At 37.0% G+C, this 17786-nt stretch overlaps 1 protein-coding gene across 2 annotated transcripts in view; it reads right to left on the bottom strand.

The window, feature by feature from the left end:
- Positions 1-1418: 1418 nt before the first annotated feature.
- The window catches only part of METTL14 (methyltransferase 14, N6-adenosine-methyltransferase subunit), a 38548-nt gene continuing 22180 nt past the window's right edge, over positions 1419-17786 (bottom strand). Inside the window, exons 8-11 of one of the 2 annotated variants that reach the window (XM_055588040.1) lie at positions 15409-15501; positions 13067-13183; positions 11412-11622; positions 1419-2892 (exon numbers count right to left, since the gene is read on the bottom strand). In XM_055588040.1, the coding sequence (XP_055444015.1) occupies positions 2588-2892; positions 11412-11622; positions 13067-13183; positions 15409-15501 (726 nt within the window). In that variant the 3' untranslated portion in view covers positions 1419-2587. Of the gene's footprint in view, positions 2893-9318; positions 9402-11411; positions 11623-13066; positions 13184-15408; positions 15502-17786 lie in introns of those variants that run through there. The other variant, XM_055588041.1, reaches the window with a different exon arrangement.

The following is a 17786-nucleotide window of genomic DNA, read 5'->3' as shown; positions in this document are numbered from 1 at the left end:
CCTAATAATGTTCATATGAGTAGCTGACTGGGGGTCTTGAGAGCAGAAGCAAATGTGACTTTTCAGAAATGGAATCTTCAATGGGCTCAATTTGCCAGATAAATGTTCTAACCTCCTGGGGAGTCCTAGGTTTATAGCTTAAAAACTGACAGCATATACTTAACTCCCTATCAGTTCAGTCCCTATCACTGAACATCAAAGATAATGCTAATGTCCTATATGGACCCCAAGATTATACAGGACTGTTCCAAGAAAAGCCTTTCTTATACACAAAAGCTTATGTTTTTAACAGCGCACACAAAAAGAGAGTTTCCAATCAAAGACTATCATTTAGAATAAATCCCAACTGGGCCATCATTTTGTCAAGTTAATAAAAATTATATTAAATCAATAAAATCTAGAACTATAGACTAAATCTTATGTTCTTAAGTTCAGAATGAAAAAAGTACAGGTTTTAAAAATAAGCTGCTGTAATCAGAACATTGAAGTTAATTAACTAAAATGGGAAGAGAGTATTTTAAGAAACATGCAAAGGAATCATTCTTAGTTACAGTGTGCTGTCCCAGGCATCCAACCATTACGATCCCATCAACTTAAAATCAAACTGTGGCATAACAATTACTCGGTTTACAAATAAGAGAGTTATGTAGTTTTTATGAGCTAAGGACTTATAGGAGGTGGCTCTTCTACTTACCAAAGTATTAGCTGGTGCAGCCCTGATTCCCACTGCAACTCTGGATATGCGGCCTGGCTACCAAGTCTGACTCCACACTTGATCCCCCACTAAAACGCCTGACGCCTCATGCACTGTGCTGTCTCATTCTACACTTTGACTGACATCGTGACAATTACCTGGTCTAAGATGGTTCAGTAGTGTTTGGGTATGGTATTCCCCACCACGAACTCTGTTCTAGCTGACCCAGAGCAGGGACCAGGCTAGAGTCCTATTTAAAGGACAGAGTCACTCTCTAGCTGGTGTGTCTAAGGACTCCCACTGGGCAACTGAGTATCTGTCTTCTTCATTCCCAGGTCACCTTTAACAAATAGAGTTCTCTCTCTGGTAACTTCTAATTACTGAAGCTGAAAATGTACCACCATTTCAGTAAAAATTCTAACCAACAGTTCCACATCATATCTACATCAAGAAGAACATTAGTCAAATGCTACCTGTATTAGAAAGCTCTAACAGGTTGAGCAAGTAAAATTCATCAGGCTTTTAAGGATCTCAAGCATATTCCTCTAATTCAGTCCCTATCTTCAAACTGAGCCTTTAAAGGATATAACATAACCTCATTTTGTGAGCCAATGAAAAGCACAGAAGGGCTACTCACAGACCAAGAGAATAGTCTCATCTGAGGTCAATCCTTTTTCATTTGGTAATGACGACAATTCCACTCACAGAAAAGAGACTCTCGAAGTTCAAAGGTTTAAAGTTTCATTAGAAAAATCATACATAAAATAAAAAATATATTTATCAACAATAATGGTATTATTTCATTCAGCAGATTCATGCAAAACATGAGTGACAGTATAGAAATTACAATATAAAATCTCATACAACTTATCTGGAAAACCAGTCCCTTAGAAGGCAACTGCAGTTCCATTTTTCCAAGCTCTCAAGTTGAGGGTTTTCTGTAACTGGTTTTACCTTTTCTCCACAACAAGTTTAAAGATGTATGTCATTTTCCCATCACCAAGTACTTTATTCCCCAAAATGTTTAAACCAAGCACCTGATAACCAGGTGTATCTGTTGCTTCCAATTCTTTTATTTTGCTAGGGAATATGAAACTGCTTTGAAAGTCAATCCAAGATCACACCAAAGTTTTATTGTCCTTAGCTACTTGGCTATTTGTCCTCGTCAGCTTCTTAGGAAGCATGAGTAACAGTCATGGGTAGCTGCGTAACTGAGATTATAATGAGCACTTTTTTTCCTCTTTGTAAAGTATGCCTATAGGCTCTACCTCCTCTCTGCCCACCCAGTGGCTCCACCTCCCTGATCAGATTTAGACCTGGGAGGAGGTTTTTGTTCCAAATCTCTTAATTTCTTCTGTGATCAAATTACACGAGTTTACTTAAGATTTTTCAAAAAGAAAGAAAAAAAGTCTCTTGTATTGTTTCAATGAAAAAATGTTGAACTCCTAAGAGAAGTTTACCATCTGTCCCAACCCCACTCCATCAAGGCTGCAGACAGCTTCCCATCTGCTGTGGCAGCAGTGGTGGGATGCCCATGGTTGACTACTGCCAGCACCCATGTGATACTTCAGACTGGGTCTTTTTCACTGCTCGCTTTATTCCTGAAAAGCAAAAGCCTTTGTAATTAGACTAAATTCAGTTTCTGAAAGCGAAGGTATTTGTGTTGTTCCAGTCTGTTTGGTTACATGCACAGGACAAAAGACAGGATGACTGATTTACCCTGAATAAAACGAGACAGTGACAACTGCAAGGGAGGTTGATTAAAATATTCCTGTAGCTTAGAGAAACTAAAGCAAAGTGCAAGCTGGAACAGAGTTCTAAACATATCCTGGGTGAAATTCAAACTATCAGAAAGAAGGTGAAGGGGCATTAATCGGATCAGTGTCCTAAAAACTATCGAGGTGGAAAGCCACCTCTGTGTGCTCCTCCACGGCCCCCCCTGAAGCCACCTCTTTCTCCTCGGAAGTTAGATCGATTTCTCTCTCGCCCACGGCCAGCAGATGTGCCACCTCTTCCGCCTCCTCTGGGAGCTCCACCTCCCCGATCAGATTTAGATTTGGGAGGAGGTGATTTTGGTCGAAGTCTCTCAATTTCCTCTGTACATCCAGTCAAATAGGAATTCGGGGCACTGAAGTAGGATGCATACGTTTCTGCATTGTAGTTACTATTTGTAAGAGTTGGTCCAACTGTAAGCCACCCTGAAACGGAGGGGTAAAAAGATTAACCTTTTTTTTCCCCCCAATTCTCTTACTGATCTTTAGGAGTCATTTCAAATCTCCAGTGTATTTCCAAAGATGTCCCTATCACTTACCCAATATTGATATTTTACATAGAACACATGGCATTTAACTATGGTCTTTGATTTCATATATATATATATTTTGTTTTGTTTTTCCTCTTAAACTGTAACTTTCATAATATAATCATCATCTCCATCCATATTTCACATTCTGTGAGAATAGGATTTAGAAAATATTAAGACACTACACTGAGTTCTGGCTTAGTGAAAATTTATTAAATTTTATATTACCTTCCTACTTGTAGAAATTTTTCTACAAGTAGGTTCCAGTTTTTTGACTAACATCCTGGAACTAACTTTTGCTTCTTCTCTTCCAACCACATTAACCCAGCTGGCAGGTCTTAGAAATTCAACCTACTACCATGCTGCTCCTACTTGTTACCATCTTTCCATTTCTGCTGCCACCCTTGGAGTTTTTATTTTTCTACTAGTTTTGTCCCCTATACATATAACAGACATACATGTATACTGTAATGCTTTCCCAACCTCTCCTCCCTCTAAAAGTGGAAAGCCTAAAGCAAAGCTGAAACCACATTCCTTCTCTGCACAACCTTCTGGGCTTTCCACTAAGCCAGAATTCAGTAACATGGAATCGGAAGCCTTATACAATGAGGTCTGAACTAGCTTTCTAATCGCACTGCTGAAACAATGAACCACTATAGTTAACTGTTTGCACACTGGTCTCTACTTTGCGCCTATAATTTTTTCTATCCTGTCAACCTGGTGAAAATTCCATCCTTCAACATCCACTTTAAAAATGTATCTTAATGAAATGAATTATCTTTCTGAATTTCCATTACATATTATATTTCCATAGGTTTTGTCAACTTCATTGCTAGATAATTTTCCTTATAAGGATGGTTTATGTTTGATTACATTGTATCTGCAACGAGAAGAACTACAAATTAACTGTAAATGCCTGATGGAGACCTCATGCTTTGAGGTTCCCTGCATGTGGCGATTCCTGATTATTAGGGCAGATTGAGGAATCTCTAAGAATTAGGTTCTTCACCTGAAAAATTAATCTCACACAATTTCTGCCTTATCAAGATTATTTCTTAGACTATTAGGTCCATGATAAAATGCAAAATGTTTTACTAGGGTCACATTCTAAAATGTAGTAGCCTTTTTTGGTACAAAACCATTCATCATTTAAATTGTCTAACAGTGCACAGATAAGATCTGTAATATCTGGAGAAAAATAACAGATAAAACCATATGATGCCTTTCATGTCTCATCAAGTAGACACCTTGATAAAAATGAGATGAAAGAATACACTGCACACCTATGTGGTCTCACTGACAATTGAACCTATGAGACTTACTTGCTTTTGGTTCATTTTCTGCTATACATATGGTGCTGTGGAACACAACATACATGCAAGAGGTAAGAAAAAATTCGAAGATTTAATAAAAATAGTTAATGTTGTCTCTTTCATGCTATATTGCCCTACATAAATAAGACATGCAAACCTTTACAAAGTAACCTGCAAGGGATGCTGCCTCCCAGTCACAAATTCTTCACTGCAACACTGTTCTATTAAAATGTCTAATCCTTAATTTCTAAGAGCCAAGTAAGTTTAAATTAGCTTGGCTTCAGTGAATATGATACATATATCAATCTTTAAACTTTTAAAGCAATAATAAAGAGGATTCCTCTGGTATGTGTTATATACCTTAGACTACCTCCTTGAGGAAGAAATGTATTTGAGGATTTGACCCAAATAAATTATAGTCTCTTGAACAGACTTCTCTCAATTGCTCCTATTATTATTACTTACATGGTTAACTTCCTACTACATAATTTTCCCAAGTGGATACTCCTTCTTAATACTAAAATAATTTGTGCAAGAATGGGCAAAGATAAAGAATCAGATAGTAGTTTACAAGCAAAAAATAAAATCTAAACCTCTAAGACTTTGTACAACTGGTATAGATATAGATAGATGGGTATCAGAGATATAATGTATAATATAAAGTGGGTAGAGTAGCCATAGCTAAATGAATGGAGAAAATTCCCATTATGTTATAGTTATAGAATATTATAAATACAAACTGGCACCAAAATTTGTATTTTTATTTCAGTTGCTGTTTAGGCTTATATCTATAGCTATACTTAATAATTATCTACTCTCTCTACTCCTTAGGTTCTTTCACTCACATTAAAAAAAAAACTTAAAATAACGCTGCTGCTACTGCTAAGTCGCTTCAGTCATGTCCGACTCTGTGCAACCCCAGAGGCGGCAGCCCACCAGGCTGCCCCGTCCCTGGGATTCTCCAGGCAAGAACACTGGAGTGGCTTGCCATTTCCTTCTCCAATGCATGAAAGTGAAAAGTTAAAGTGAAGTCGCTCAGTCGTGTCCGACTCTTAGCCATCCCATGGACTGCAGCCCACCAGGGTCCTCCATCCACGGGATTTTCCAGGCAAGAGTAGTGGAGTGGGGTGCCATTGCCTTCTCCATAAAATAATGCTATAAAGCCATTAAAAGCATTATAACTAATTACTTAAATGTAGAAATAATTTTGACATATATTTTGACATAATATTGAGAAAAATACAAAATGATGAATGACACAGTTATGTAAAAATTTGTATGCACAAGAGGACTGGAAAGTATTATGCAAAAAAATAATACTTCTTGGAAGTAGTGAGGCTGAATCTTTTTTCCTCTTGAAAATTTTCTTTAATGTTGTTACACTGACTTTTCAATTACTAAAAGATTACCATCTGTTTGATGTTCCCTTTTATTGTTCAAATAGCTTTGCTGTTTCTTTAAAGTTTTCTACTTCCTTTAAATAGCAGTTCCCACTGGAGATTGTTCCCAGATTCAAAAGCTATTTATGAGTACCAAGGTTAATGATGGAAGATAAAAATCTGTTCCTTATTTCCTCAAACACTACAGCCATAATCTTAATATTCAATATCTATGGACATCTACACTTTCTGAAAAACACACAACTCCAGCTGAGCATCTAGTCATATTACTTTCTCTTAAGCCGGTGAAGAGGAAATATTTGCTTGCCATAAGCTCTGTTGCCAAAATATTTTACTTGATAAGAGAGTAAAACCATCTACTAAACCTCCAAACAAGATGTTCATGTATATGTACAGCAGAAGTCTCAACAACTCAAAGTTCATTCTATAGCTGTATATCTAGTATGTGTGTAAAACTCAGGCATGACTGTATATATAGAGAAAAATTGCTTTTAAAAGACTAAAGAAACTATGAAGTTTAAACCATAGCATTCCTACCCTTTAAAAAAACCAATATGCTACTTTAATTTAGAATTTAATAATTCAAGGGTACATGCTGCAATTTCCAAGAAAACCAGTGAAGGAACAATAAAAAAATATCTAAGAAGTTAATAAAAAAGAAACACTGAATAATATAAGAATACTTAATCCAAAAGAAATAAGAGAAAAGGGAACACAGAACAGGTGGTACCAATGTAAAGCAAACATTAAGGTGGTCATAGCAAACACCCTCCTCCAACAACACAAGAGACAACTCTATACATTGATGTCACCAGATGGTCAACACTGAAATCAGACTGATTGTATTCTTTGCAGACAAAGATGGAGAAGCTCTGTACAGTCAGCAAAAACAAGACCAGGAGCTGACTGTGGCTCAGATCATGAACTCCTTATTGCAAAATTCAGACTTAAATTGAAGAAAGTAGGGGAAACCACTAGGCCATTCAGGTATGACCTAAATCAAATGCCTTACTATTACACAGTGGAAGTGACAAATAGATTCAAGGGATCAGATCTGATACAGCGTATAGAACTATGGATGGAGGTTCCTAACACTATATAGGGAGGCAGTGGTTAAAACCATCCCCAAGAAAAAGAAATGCAACAAGGCAAAATGGTTGTTTGAGGAGGCCTTACAAATAGCCAAGAAAAGAAAAGAAGCAAAAGTCAAAGGAGAAAAGGAAAGATATACCCATCTGAATGCAGAATTCCAAAGAAGAGCAAGGAGAGGTAAGAAGGCCTTCCTCAGTGTTCAATGCAAAGAAATAGAGGAAAATAGAATGAGAAAGACTAGAGATCTCTTCAAGAAAATCTGAGATACCAAAGGAACATTTCATGCAAAGATGGGCACAATAAAGGACAGAAACAGTATGGACCTTACAGAACCAGAAGAGATATAAGTGCCAAGAATACACTGAAGAACTGTACAAAAAAGGTCTTAATGACTGGATAACCACAATGGTGTGATCACTCACCTAGAACCAGAAATCCTGGAGTGTGAAGACAAGTGGGCCTTAGGAAGCATTAATATGAACCAAGCTAGTGGAGGTGATAGAATTCCAGCTGAGCTATTTCAAATTCTAAAAAGTGATGCTGTGAAAGTGCTGCACCCAATATGCCAGCAAGGATGGAAAACTCAGCAGCGGCCACAGGACTGGAAAAAGTCAGTTTTCTTTCCAATCCCAAAGAAGGGCGATGCCAAAGAATGTTCAAACTACCACACAATTGGATTCATTTCACATGCAAGCAAAGTAACGCACAAAATCCTTCAAGCTAGGCTGCAACAGTATGTGAACCAAGAACTTCCAGACGTACAAAGTAAATTTAGGAAAGGAAGAGGAACCAGAGATCACATTGCCAACATCTACCAGATCACAGAAAAAGCAAGAGAGTTTCAGAAAAACATCTACTTCTGCTTCAATGACAACACTACAGTCTCTACTGTGTGGATCACAGCAAACTGTGGAAAATTCTTAAGAAATGGGATACCAGACCACCTTACCTGCCTCCTGAGAAACCTGTCTGCAGGTTAAGAAGCAACAGTTAGAACTGGACATGGAACAACAGACTGGATCAGAACTGGGAAATGACTATGTCAAGGCTGTATATTGTCACCCTGTTTATTTAACTTATATGCAGAGTACATCATGAGAAATGCTGGATTGGATGAAGCACAAGCTGGAATCAAGATTGCCGGGAGAAATGTCAAGACCTCAGATATGCAGATGACACCACCCTTATGGCAGAAAGCGAAGAGGACCTGAGAGAGTGAAAAAGCTGGCTTAAAGCTCAACATTCAGAAAGCTAAGATCGTGGCATCTGGTCCCCTCACTTCATGGCAAATAGATGGGGAAACAGTGACAGTGGAAACAGTGGACAGACTTTATTTTCTGTCTCCAAAATCACTGTGGATGATGGCTACAGCCATGAAATTTAAAGACACTTGCTCCTTGGAAGAAAAGCTATGACAAACCTAGACAGCATATTAAAAAGCAGAGACATTGCTTTGCTGACAAAGGTCTGTATAGTCAAAGGTATGATTTTTCCAGTAATCATATACAGATGTGAGAGTTGGACCGTAAACAAGGCTGAGGGCCAGAGAATTCATGCTTTTGAATCATGGTGCCGTAGAAGACTCTTTAGAATCCCTTGGACTGGAAGGAGATCAAACCAGTCAATTCTAAAAGAAATCAACCTTAAATTTGGAAGAATTGATTCTGAAACTGAAGCTTGAATACTTGGGCCACTTGATGCAAAGAGCCAACTCACTGGAAAAGGCCCTGATGCTGGGAAAGATTGAAGGTAGGAGTAAAAGGGGATGAGATGGTTCGATGGCATCACCAACTCAATGGACTTGAGTTTGAGCAAACTCCAGGAAATAGTGAAGGACAGGGAAACCTGGGGTGCTGCAGTCCATGGGGTCACAAAGAGTCAGACATGATTGAGCGACTGAACAACCGCAAATATCAGAAATTATACTAAAGGTTTTCTTAGTGGCTCAGTGGTAAAGAAACCCCACGCCAATGCAGGAGACATGAATTTGCCCTTGATCCTGGAAGATCATACATGCTGTGGGACAACTAAGCCTGTTTGCAATTACTGAGCCTGTATTCTAGAAACTGCAGCTACTGAGGCCACTTGCCAGAACTACTGAAGTTCTCCTGCTCTAGAGCCTCTATTTCACAAGAAAATCCACTCAAATGAGAAGCTTGTGCACCATAACTAGAGTAGCCCCTACTAGCTGAAAAGTCTGTGCAAAACAAAGACCCAGCACAGCCAAGAATAAATAAAAAGAAACATTTTTTAAAAAGAAATTACATTAAATATAGACTTGACTCGTAGCTCAGTTGGTCAACAATCTGCCACCTGCAATGCAGGAGGTTAGTGTTCAATCCTTGTGTTGGGAAGATCCCTTGGGGAAGGAAACAGCAACCCACTCCAGTATTCTTGCCTGGAGAATCCCATGGACAGAGGAGCCTTGCGGGCTACAGTTCATGGAGTTGCAAGAGTTGGACATGACTTAGCGACTAAACCACCACCACCACCAAACAATTCAATTAAGGGACTTCCCTGGTGGTCCAGTGGTCAGGATTCCACACTTCCAAAGCAAGGGGCACAGGATAAATACCTGGTTGCGAACTGAGATCCTATGTCTCTCAGCCAAAAAAAAACAAAAAACAAACATGGGAAAGGGAGCAATCAATTATTTTAAAAAACCCAATTCAAAGATAAAGATTAAATCTACCTGTTTAATGAAAACTACCTGTGTTTGATCACAAGAGGTATGTTAAAGGATATGGAAGACTGAAAATACAGGATGGAAATAATATGCAGAGTAAACACAAACCAAAAAAAAGCTGGAATCACTGTAATAACGTTAGATGAAGTAGGATTTAAAGTTAAGAAACTGGATTAAGAAGGACAGTTCATAATATTAAGAGCATCAATCTACTAGAAAGGCATACAAGTCCTACATTTTAAATACATCTAATAACAATCTTGAATAGACATAAATTCAAAACTGACAACCAAACAGAACCACAAACCCATAATCTTAATAGATTTAAACATACCTTTCTCATAGAATAGTTAAAAAAAATCAGTAAAGACATGGCTGACAGAAACAACATACACAAATACTACAACCAACAACAAAAAATTTACATTATTTTCAGTCATCTAAATTTGGTCAAAGCAAATTACAAATTAGTGATATTTTATGATACATATTATTTGACCACAATATTAAGCCAAAAAGCAATGATAATTGATAACTTAAGAATGCAATTCTAAATGACAAACTGCCAAGAGAAAAACCATTTAACTTTTAAATACAGAAAACATTTTCTCTAAACCTAAGCCACAGAGAAAAAACATTTCACACGCAAAATATTTCTTTGTAAAGAGAATGCGCTTTTATTTTTCTCTTTATCATTTTACAGAAGTTTATGAAATTTAAGACCAGTTTCTACAAACAAAGATATTTCTGTGTTCACTAAAGCACACCCACAGAGAATAGCTGACGAGTCTGGGGTGGAGGTAGGGAGAATGGATCCCATTATACCTACCGCAACTTTGAGGGTTACTTTTTTTAGAATGAACATCAGTTTCTTCTAAATTCTTAGGTACTTTGAAGGCCAATTATTCCACTGTACCTTCTTCAACTTTTACTTTGTATAAAATGTAGACTATTTAAAACAAATAAGATCCTGGCTCCTTTCAGCTTTAAACAACATTTCTAGCACAGGTAAAACTAAACAGGTTGATTTTATATACTGATTGAATGATGCAATGTCCTTAAAAGTAATTTTTATATTTTCTGAGAAGAAACAGAATGTATAATTAGTTCAACAATACTTTGTAAACAAAAGCTGTGCCCTCTGAAAGAGAATTCCAGTCTGTAACAGCTTAATTATTTTCTACTCATTTTTTTCAAAATTGTAAATTCATATTATACAGATTTAGTAAAGAAGTTAAAGTTTTGATAAAACAGTATCATGATATATGTAAGGAGACAAACCAAGTACTAACAAGGCTGAGATATATCATATATTTCACAAATGTATGGTTATTTTCTATAGGATCATTTGATTAGCAGACATTTAGTGCTATCTAAAAAGTAAGACATTTTGTTCATGCCAAAAGGTCCTTGAAACCTGAGCAAATCTGGTCCCTGCCAAATGATTTTGGACAGGGCCAAATATCAAGAACCTTTTGGTGTGGACCAAATGTCCATTATGCGTTTCTTCAACACAGTATTCACTTAATACCCTAAATGCTGGTTCAAAAGAAGAAAATAATAAGACAGTCTTTGCTTTCTGTGAGACTGCAGTGCTAAAGAGATTGACTATAAACATGCCCAAATGATTCTATAATTCAGATAATAATAGTGCTATGAGGGAAACAGTGGTGGGAGGTCTGGATAGTACTGTGAAACTGGCTAATTTAGGCAGTGTTGTGAGAAAAGGTCCGTCAGGATCAGAATGATAGGAAAGAGGACCCTGAAAGAGTACTGAGACAAGACTGAGCTTAGTATACTTGAAATACAGCAAGAAGAGGGGTCAAATGTGTCGTAAGCATTTTATTTTACAAAGCACTGTGTACTCTTTCTTAACATCTATATCTCAAGGAACTTTTAACATTTCCCCCCACTGAGATCTTACCTGGTCGAATTGTACTATCTCTTCCAAACAGATGAAGGCGTCTTCTACCAAGACAAAAATGTTCAATTATATGAAAAATTTCTACAGGCTTTTCTATATTGCCAATTTCAGGTTCTTCTGTGATAATCAAGTCAATATCAACATTAGCATGAATGAAGTCCCCGTCTGTGCTACGCTTAACAGTTCCTTTGATCCCCATAAGGCAGTGTTCCTAAGTAACAATAAAAACAGGCCAATTAATCTCTTTTCATAAACAGTCATATTGCACAACATTTCACATTTCAAATTCCAAAACAATACTCATTTCTCTGAATCTTTGGGATATAGTTCTATGGGCAAAAACACAATAGGAAAAACCTGGATCTCTGGACCTTTGAAGATTGGCAGGGAAGCTAGACATTAAACTCAGGGCCATCAAATTTTAGATAACTGAGTCAGTGACTGTGGGATCTTTTCCTCTGCAACTCTTGATAGTAACTTGTTTCCAGAAGTTATGGAAACATGGCACTTGACTTCAGAATCTGATGTTATATTGGGCCTCACATGCTGCTGCTACTGCTGCTGCTGCTAAGTCGCTTCAGTTGTGTCCGACTCTGTGCAACCCCATCTGTACACAAAGTGTAAGCCTTTTCAAACGGAGAGAAGACTTTAAGCAAGGATACAAACTTAAAATACTCAACATACATAAATGTGAAAGTCAAACAATTTCTTTATATGTTATTTTTTGACCTCTATTTAATCTGGACAACACGGTAAAATTTAAATAAATTTAATCTCACTTGACTCTATGAAATAATAATAGCAAGGATGGCTTGGATTCCCTTCAAAAAGAATTTCTAGCCCAAGAAAGACTTCAAAAAGACCCTCCCCCTGAAGCTCCCAGAAGAGTGAAAGGCTGGAGGACAAACTGTTGAACCCTGATAACTAGGAGGGTGGTTCTACGAATCAGAGGTTCTCAGGGCTTGTTCAGGTTCTTATGTAGAAAAAAGAAGGGAAAGTGAAAGTTGCTCTGTCCATGGAATTCTCCAGGCCAGAATACTGGAGTGGGTAGCCTTTCCCTTCTCCAGGGGATCTTCCCAACTCAGGAATCGAACTAGGGTCTCCGGCATTGCGGGTGGATTCTTTACCAGCTGAGCCACCAGAGAAGCCCAAGAATACTGGACTGGGTAGCTTATCCCTTCTCCAGGGAATCTTCCCAACCCAGGAATCAAACTGGGGTCTTCTGCATTGCAGGAGGATTCTTTACCAACTGAACTATCAGGGAAGCCCAGAAAAAAGAAGGGAAGAGGAGAGAAATATTCATCTCAGCTGGCCAGCTATGAGCCTTGCTGCCATTTCTTTTTTCTGAGTCCAGAGAAAGGAAAAAATATGGGGGTCAGAAGTACCAAAAGCCCACATCTGACTGAGAATGACAGTAGTATAGGATATACTACACTACGGGAATACACAGTAACTTCTCCAGCACAGCACAGGCTTCTCTGTGTGAATAAAATTTTTTAAATGAACTTGGCTGTGTTACTTTAATGCTCAATGCCATCTGTGCAAGTCTGAGAGAAGAACCTTTCCACCAAAATGAATTAAACAGCATGGAGTCATTTGTAAAAGCTTGAGAGAAAATAATTAAAATATAGAAAAGAAAACAGTAAAGACAATACCTTTGTTCTCTGGAAGACGGCCTTTGGATCTAAAGTCTTAGTCTTCCCAGGATTGTTTTTATTGGTTTTAATCCAACAAATATCTTCACATCTTCTGTAACCCCACTTGCGTAAACACTAGAAATAAGAGAATTTTTAAAAAATCCTTCGCTAAAGGAAATAAACAATACTTAATCAACCAGCATTAAAAACTTCCTAGAGGTTTGAGACAGTAAATTCCAAGATGTCATAGTAATTTTGTATTACTGTAGAAACAGAAAAAAATACTTGTCTTTAAATATACAGCCATTATAAAAACATATAATATCAAAACATGGAAAAGACTATATAATACTCCAATTCTTTATACTACCTTCCACTGTCATCAATAGAAAGTGACCTTTAAATAAGAGAACAATCAGCCCTTCTTTAATCAAAAATTAATTCAAAAGGTAAAGTGTTCTTGCCACCTCAATTTTCTATCTTCTGATAAAGCTAAGAACTGTTGAGAAGTTCTAATCAGTAACTTCCTTTCAAATGAGTCTTGTAAAATGTTATTTTTATATATTTAATACTAAACCTCAAAAATCCAAAGACTTACAATTTTCTGTATATTTCTTTATAAGATAAAACTTTACTTTAAGCTTTATGTAACCTAGACAATAGAGAGGTTTGAATCTTAGTGTCTTAGAATCTGTTCTATACGAACATATAACAAATACCAACTAAGTGAGTACCCAGAGTAGCATTTTGAGCCCTACCATATGTAAGTATTAGCTAGCTGCTGGGATTAAAAACATGAGTAAGATATAGTCCTTACCCCTAATTGACTAAGCACAAAGTAGGAGGAATTAAGTAAATTGTGCAGTGCAATTCTGTTGGCACTATGATCAAGTACAAAAAAGACACAGTGGAGCATAAAACATATGTACTTTTCATTATATAAACTGAGATACACCTCAAAATGGAACTTAGATTTTTAACTTAAAATCTCAAAAATCACAATCACTATCTGTTCCTGTTGCCAAATATTTGTTTAGCATGGGATATTCATGAAGTATCACAAGGGCCTAAATCCAACATGCCCTAATCAACTTAGCACAAGTTCATGAGTATTTCTCATGCTGTATTATTTTTGTAATTATTTTGGGCCAAAATCTGCTTTCACTAGTATGATAAACTGATGCATAAACAAATAAGATAAAGCCTCCTAATCAATTTCAAGCTAATCTGGGGGGTAGGAGAAAAGCCCAAAGCTAGATATTTGATCTAAAAAGGGTAATATATCTATAAAATATACCAATATACCTATAAAAACATATGGTGTGTTTCTATTTTCTTAGATTTTTTTACAGCATCTTAGGGAGATACCAGCAATAAAACAGATTTCCAGTATACAGTTTTAGTCTTACCATGGAGTTAATAAATGACAGAAGCAATGATGTGATCCAACAATCTCAAACTTGCTATTTATACAAAAAATACAAAGCAACTGCAGAACTTCAGGATTTGAGCACAAATTTATCTCAATATAATCTTACTTAAATTCTTCACCTGTCAAATGGACACCTCCTAAAATTACCAGGATTAAATGAGATCTTGGTAGTATATCAAGTATTAATAATATGTCCTAAAAATGTAAATATTATTCCATAACAAGCGAGGAAACTGAAACACACAAGAGTAAATACCTCTTTACCCAAAGTTTCACTGCTGGATAGCAGATCTGAGACCAAAACTAGCCACAAAGCTACCAGTATTAAAAAAAAAAAAGCTTTTAGTATTTTGTTTCCATTTAGAAATTCAAAATACTCCAACCAAAAAAACAAAAAAGTTCTGAATATGATAAACATAAGGGACCTAAAATAAACTGAGATAATAAACGTCTTTCTTACTCTCATTCATCCCTTCAAACTATGTGTTCTAGATGCTGTGTTATTTATTCAATGCAATTCGGCTTACATATGGAATTGATGAGTTAAGGCTACTCAGAAGAATACATTTTAGCTACTAATAATGGACAGTATACAACAGTAAGCTGCCTGTTTTTGAGCTGCAATTCAATTTCAAATCTCTAAACTGCTCTCTTCCTGCAGTTGTAGTAAATCGTAGTTTGATTTTTCATCCTGAAAGCTAGTTAACTGACTAAGGAGTACTGTCTTTTACATATTCTTTTTTTTTTTAATTTTTAAAATTTTTTACATATTCTTTTAAAAACAGTTTTTCCTTCTGAATATTTGAGTACTATTTAAGAAATGAAGAACAATGTAACATTAATCTTCAAATTTCTTATACAACATACTGTTGTTTCTTATGAATTTTTAAAAAACACTTAAAAAAAAAAAAAACAAACACCATCTTACCACTCTTCCAAGGTCCAATCCTTCCCCAGAACCACACCAGAGAAAAATAAATGATCGAGGTGCTGCGATCTCATCAATTTCTAACTTCATAATCTGGAAGAAACCAAAACAGTATTGCACTGAAGTATTTGTTTCCCATTCATTCTAAATCCAAAAGAACAAGCACTGAAATTTATCAGGACTTATAGTATATGTTTATATACTTATATGCTTCCCTGGTGGCTCAGATGGTAAAGTGTCGCCTGCAATGTGGGAGACGTGGGTTTGATCCTTGGGTCAGGAAGATCCCCTAGAAAAGGAAATGGCAACCCACTCCAGTACCCTTGCCTGGGAAATCCCATGGATGGAGGAGCCTGGTAGGCTACAGTTCATGGGGTTGCAAAGAGTCAGACACAACTGAGCGACTTCACTTTCCTTTTCATTTATAGTATATGTACTCTTTAAATATACTAATTTTCATTAGGAAATACAATGGAAAATAAATTTTAAACTTAAAACTTGTTCTTATGGGTTTTTTTTCCTGTATTAACACAACACAGATGAACACATGCACATAGATACACTTGATTTTATATGAAAAGTTTATAGGAAACCATATTTATATAATTATGGAATTTTATAAGGTATAGCTTTAGAGTAACCTGTTTACCATTTACAGAAAAAGAAACTGAAAAGAAAAGGGATTAAATTACCTCAAAGTTAGGGGCAAACTTAAAATAAAACATAACCACAAATGTTTGTAGAGGACACGGTTTCCAGAAGAACAATTCTAAATAAAATAAATCAATATACACATTTCATTGTAATGATCACTTTAGGTCTGAAATGTAAAAAAAAAAAATAGGCTATAATTGTTGGCTTTGTATGTGTTGAGTATCTCAATTAAAAAAAAAAGTTCTTTAATAATTAAATCTCTAAATTTGGGGACTACCATAGTGTGTATAAATGACTACAAAAGCAATCATTTTATATGGTATTCTTATTCTACTGCTTCCTTATTCTACAGCTAACAAGTTCCACAGACCATGGCTCAAGCTAATACTTATTAGTTACATGCACTAAGGAAATTTTAACTTAAAAAAATTTTTTTTCCCTTAATTTTTTTCTTTGACCACACCTCACGGGCATGTGGAACTTTCCTAACCAAGGATGGAACCCACATTCCCCACAGAGGAAGCGCAGAGTCTTAACCACTGGACTACAAGGGAAGTTCTTTAACATTTACCTGAGTGCATCAAAACCATATCACCTATAACTTATCTAGGTAAAAGAAACATTATTTGAGGATGATGCATGCACGCATGCTAACCCAGTGTCCAACTCTGTGTGACCTTATGGACAGTAGCCCACCAGGCTCCTCCGTCCACAGGATTCTCCAGGCAAGAATACTGGAGTGGGTTGCCATTTCCTTCTCCTGGGAGCTATAAATAAGCAAAAGATGGTGCCTATGAGAACCTTCCAAGCCTTCATAAACCTCCCTTTTAAACTTGCCGATAATGGTGACTACTAGATCCCTTAAAATAGAGAAAAGGACTTCCCCGGTGGTACAGTGGACAGGAATCCACTTGCCAGTGCTGGGGACACAGGCTCGATCCCTGCCCCCAGGAAGAATCCACACGCCGAGAGGCTACTAAAGCCCTTGTGCCACAACTATGGAGTCCAAAAGCCTAGAAGCCACTGTGATGAGAAGCCAGTGCACCACATCTAGAGAGGAGCCCCTGCTCGCTGCAACTAGAGAAAGCCCTCAGACAGCAATGAAGACCAGCACAACCAAAAAGAAATTCAAAAAGAACAAAAGGGTCTGCTCTTCATCAGCAGCCTCTGGAGAAGGGGCTCAAGCTAGATGAGCAGAAGGGACTTTAAGTGGCAAAAGGAACGCAGGCCCAAGTTCACGGAGAATTACAGCAAAGAAGGCAAGACGCAAAAGGCAGAGGCCTTGGGACACACAGACACCCCAGCAGCTGGTCAAGAGGACACAAACGGATACTTTTAGCCTGTGTAACAGGAACCCTGTTAATTGTTTCTGAGCAGAAACCCCAATCTGTTTCCAAAGGAGAGGAAAAACTTGTAAAATAAAATAAAAATGTAAATAAATGTGACAGAGGTATTGAAGCTGATAGGAAAAGCTTCAAGGAAGAAAAATTGAAGTTATACCTTGAAGAGTAAGTAATACTAACAATAGTAAAGACTTAACTCAGAAGGGGATATGCAAGGATTCAAAGCAGATTCCTGTGAAACATCAGTTTACAGAGTTTCAGTCCATTACCTTCCTTACCTCTCTTCTGTGTTCAGCGCTTTTGATCACATGCTCCTCCTTAATTAGGGAAGTTCTCTATGTCCTTGGCTTCCATGACATTCAAACTGTCTTGATTCACCTC

Source organism: Bubalus kerabau, chromosome 7, assembly GCF_029407905.1.
Source record: "Bubalus kerabau isolate K-KA32 ecotype Philippines breed swamp buffalo chromosome 7, PCC_UOA_SB_1v2, whole genome shotgun sequence".
NCBI lineage: Eukaryota > Metazoa > Chordata > Mammalia > Artiodactyla > Bovidae > Bubalus > Bubalus kerabau.
Note: the sequence above shows the minus strand (reverse complement) of the source record. Positions and strands in the feature narration are given on the sequence as shown.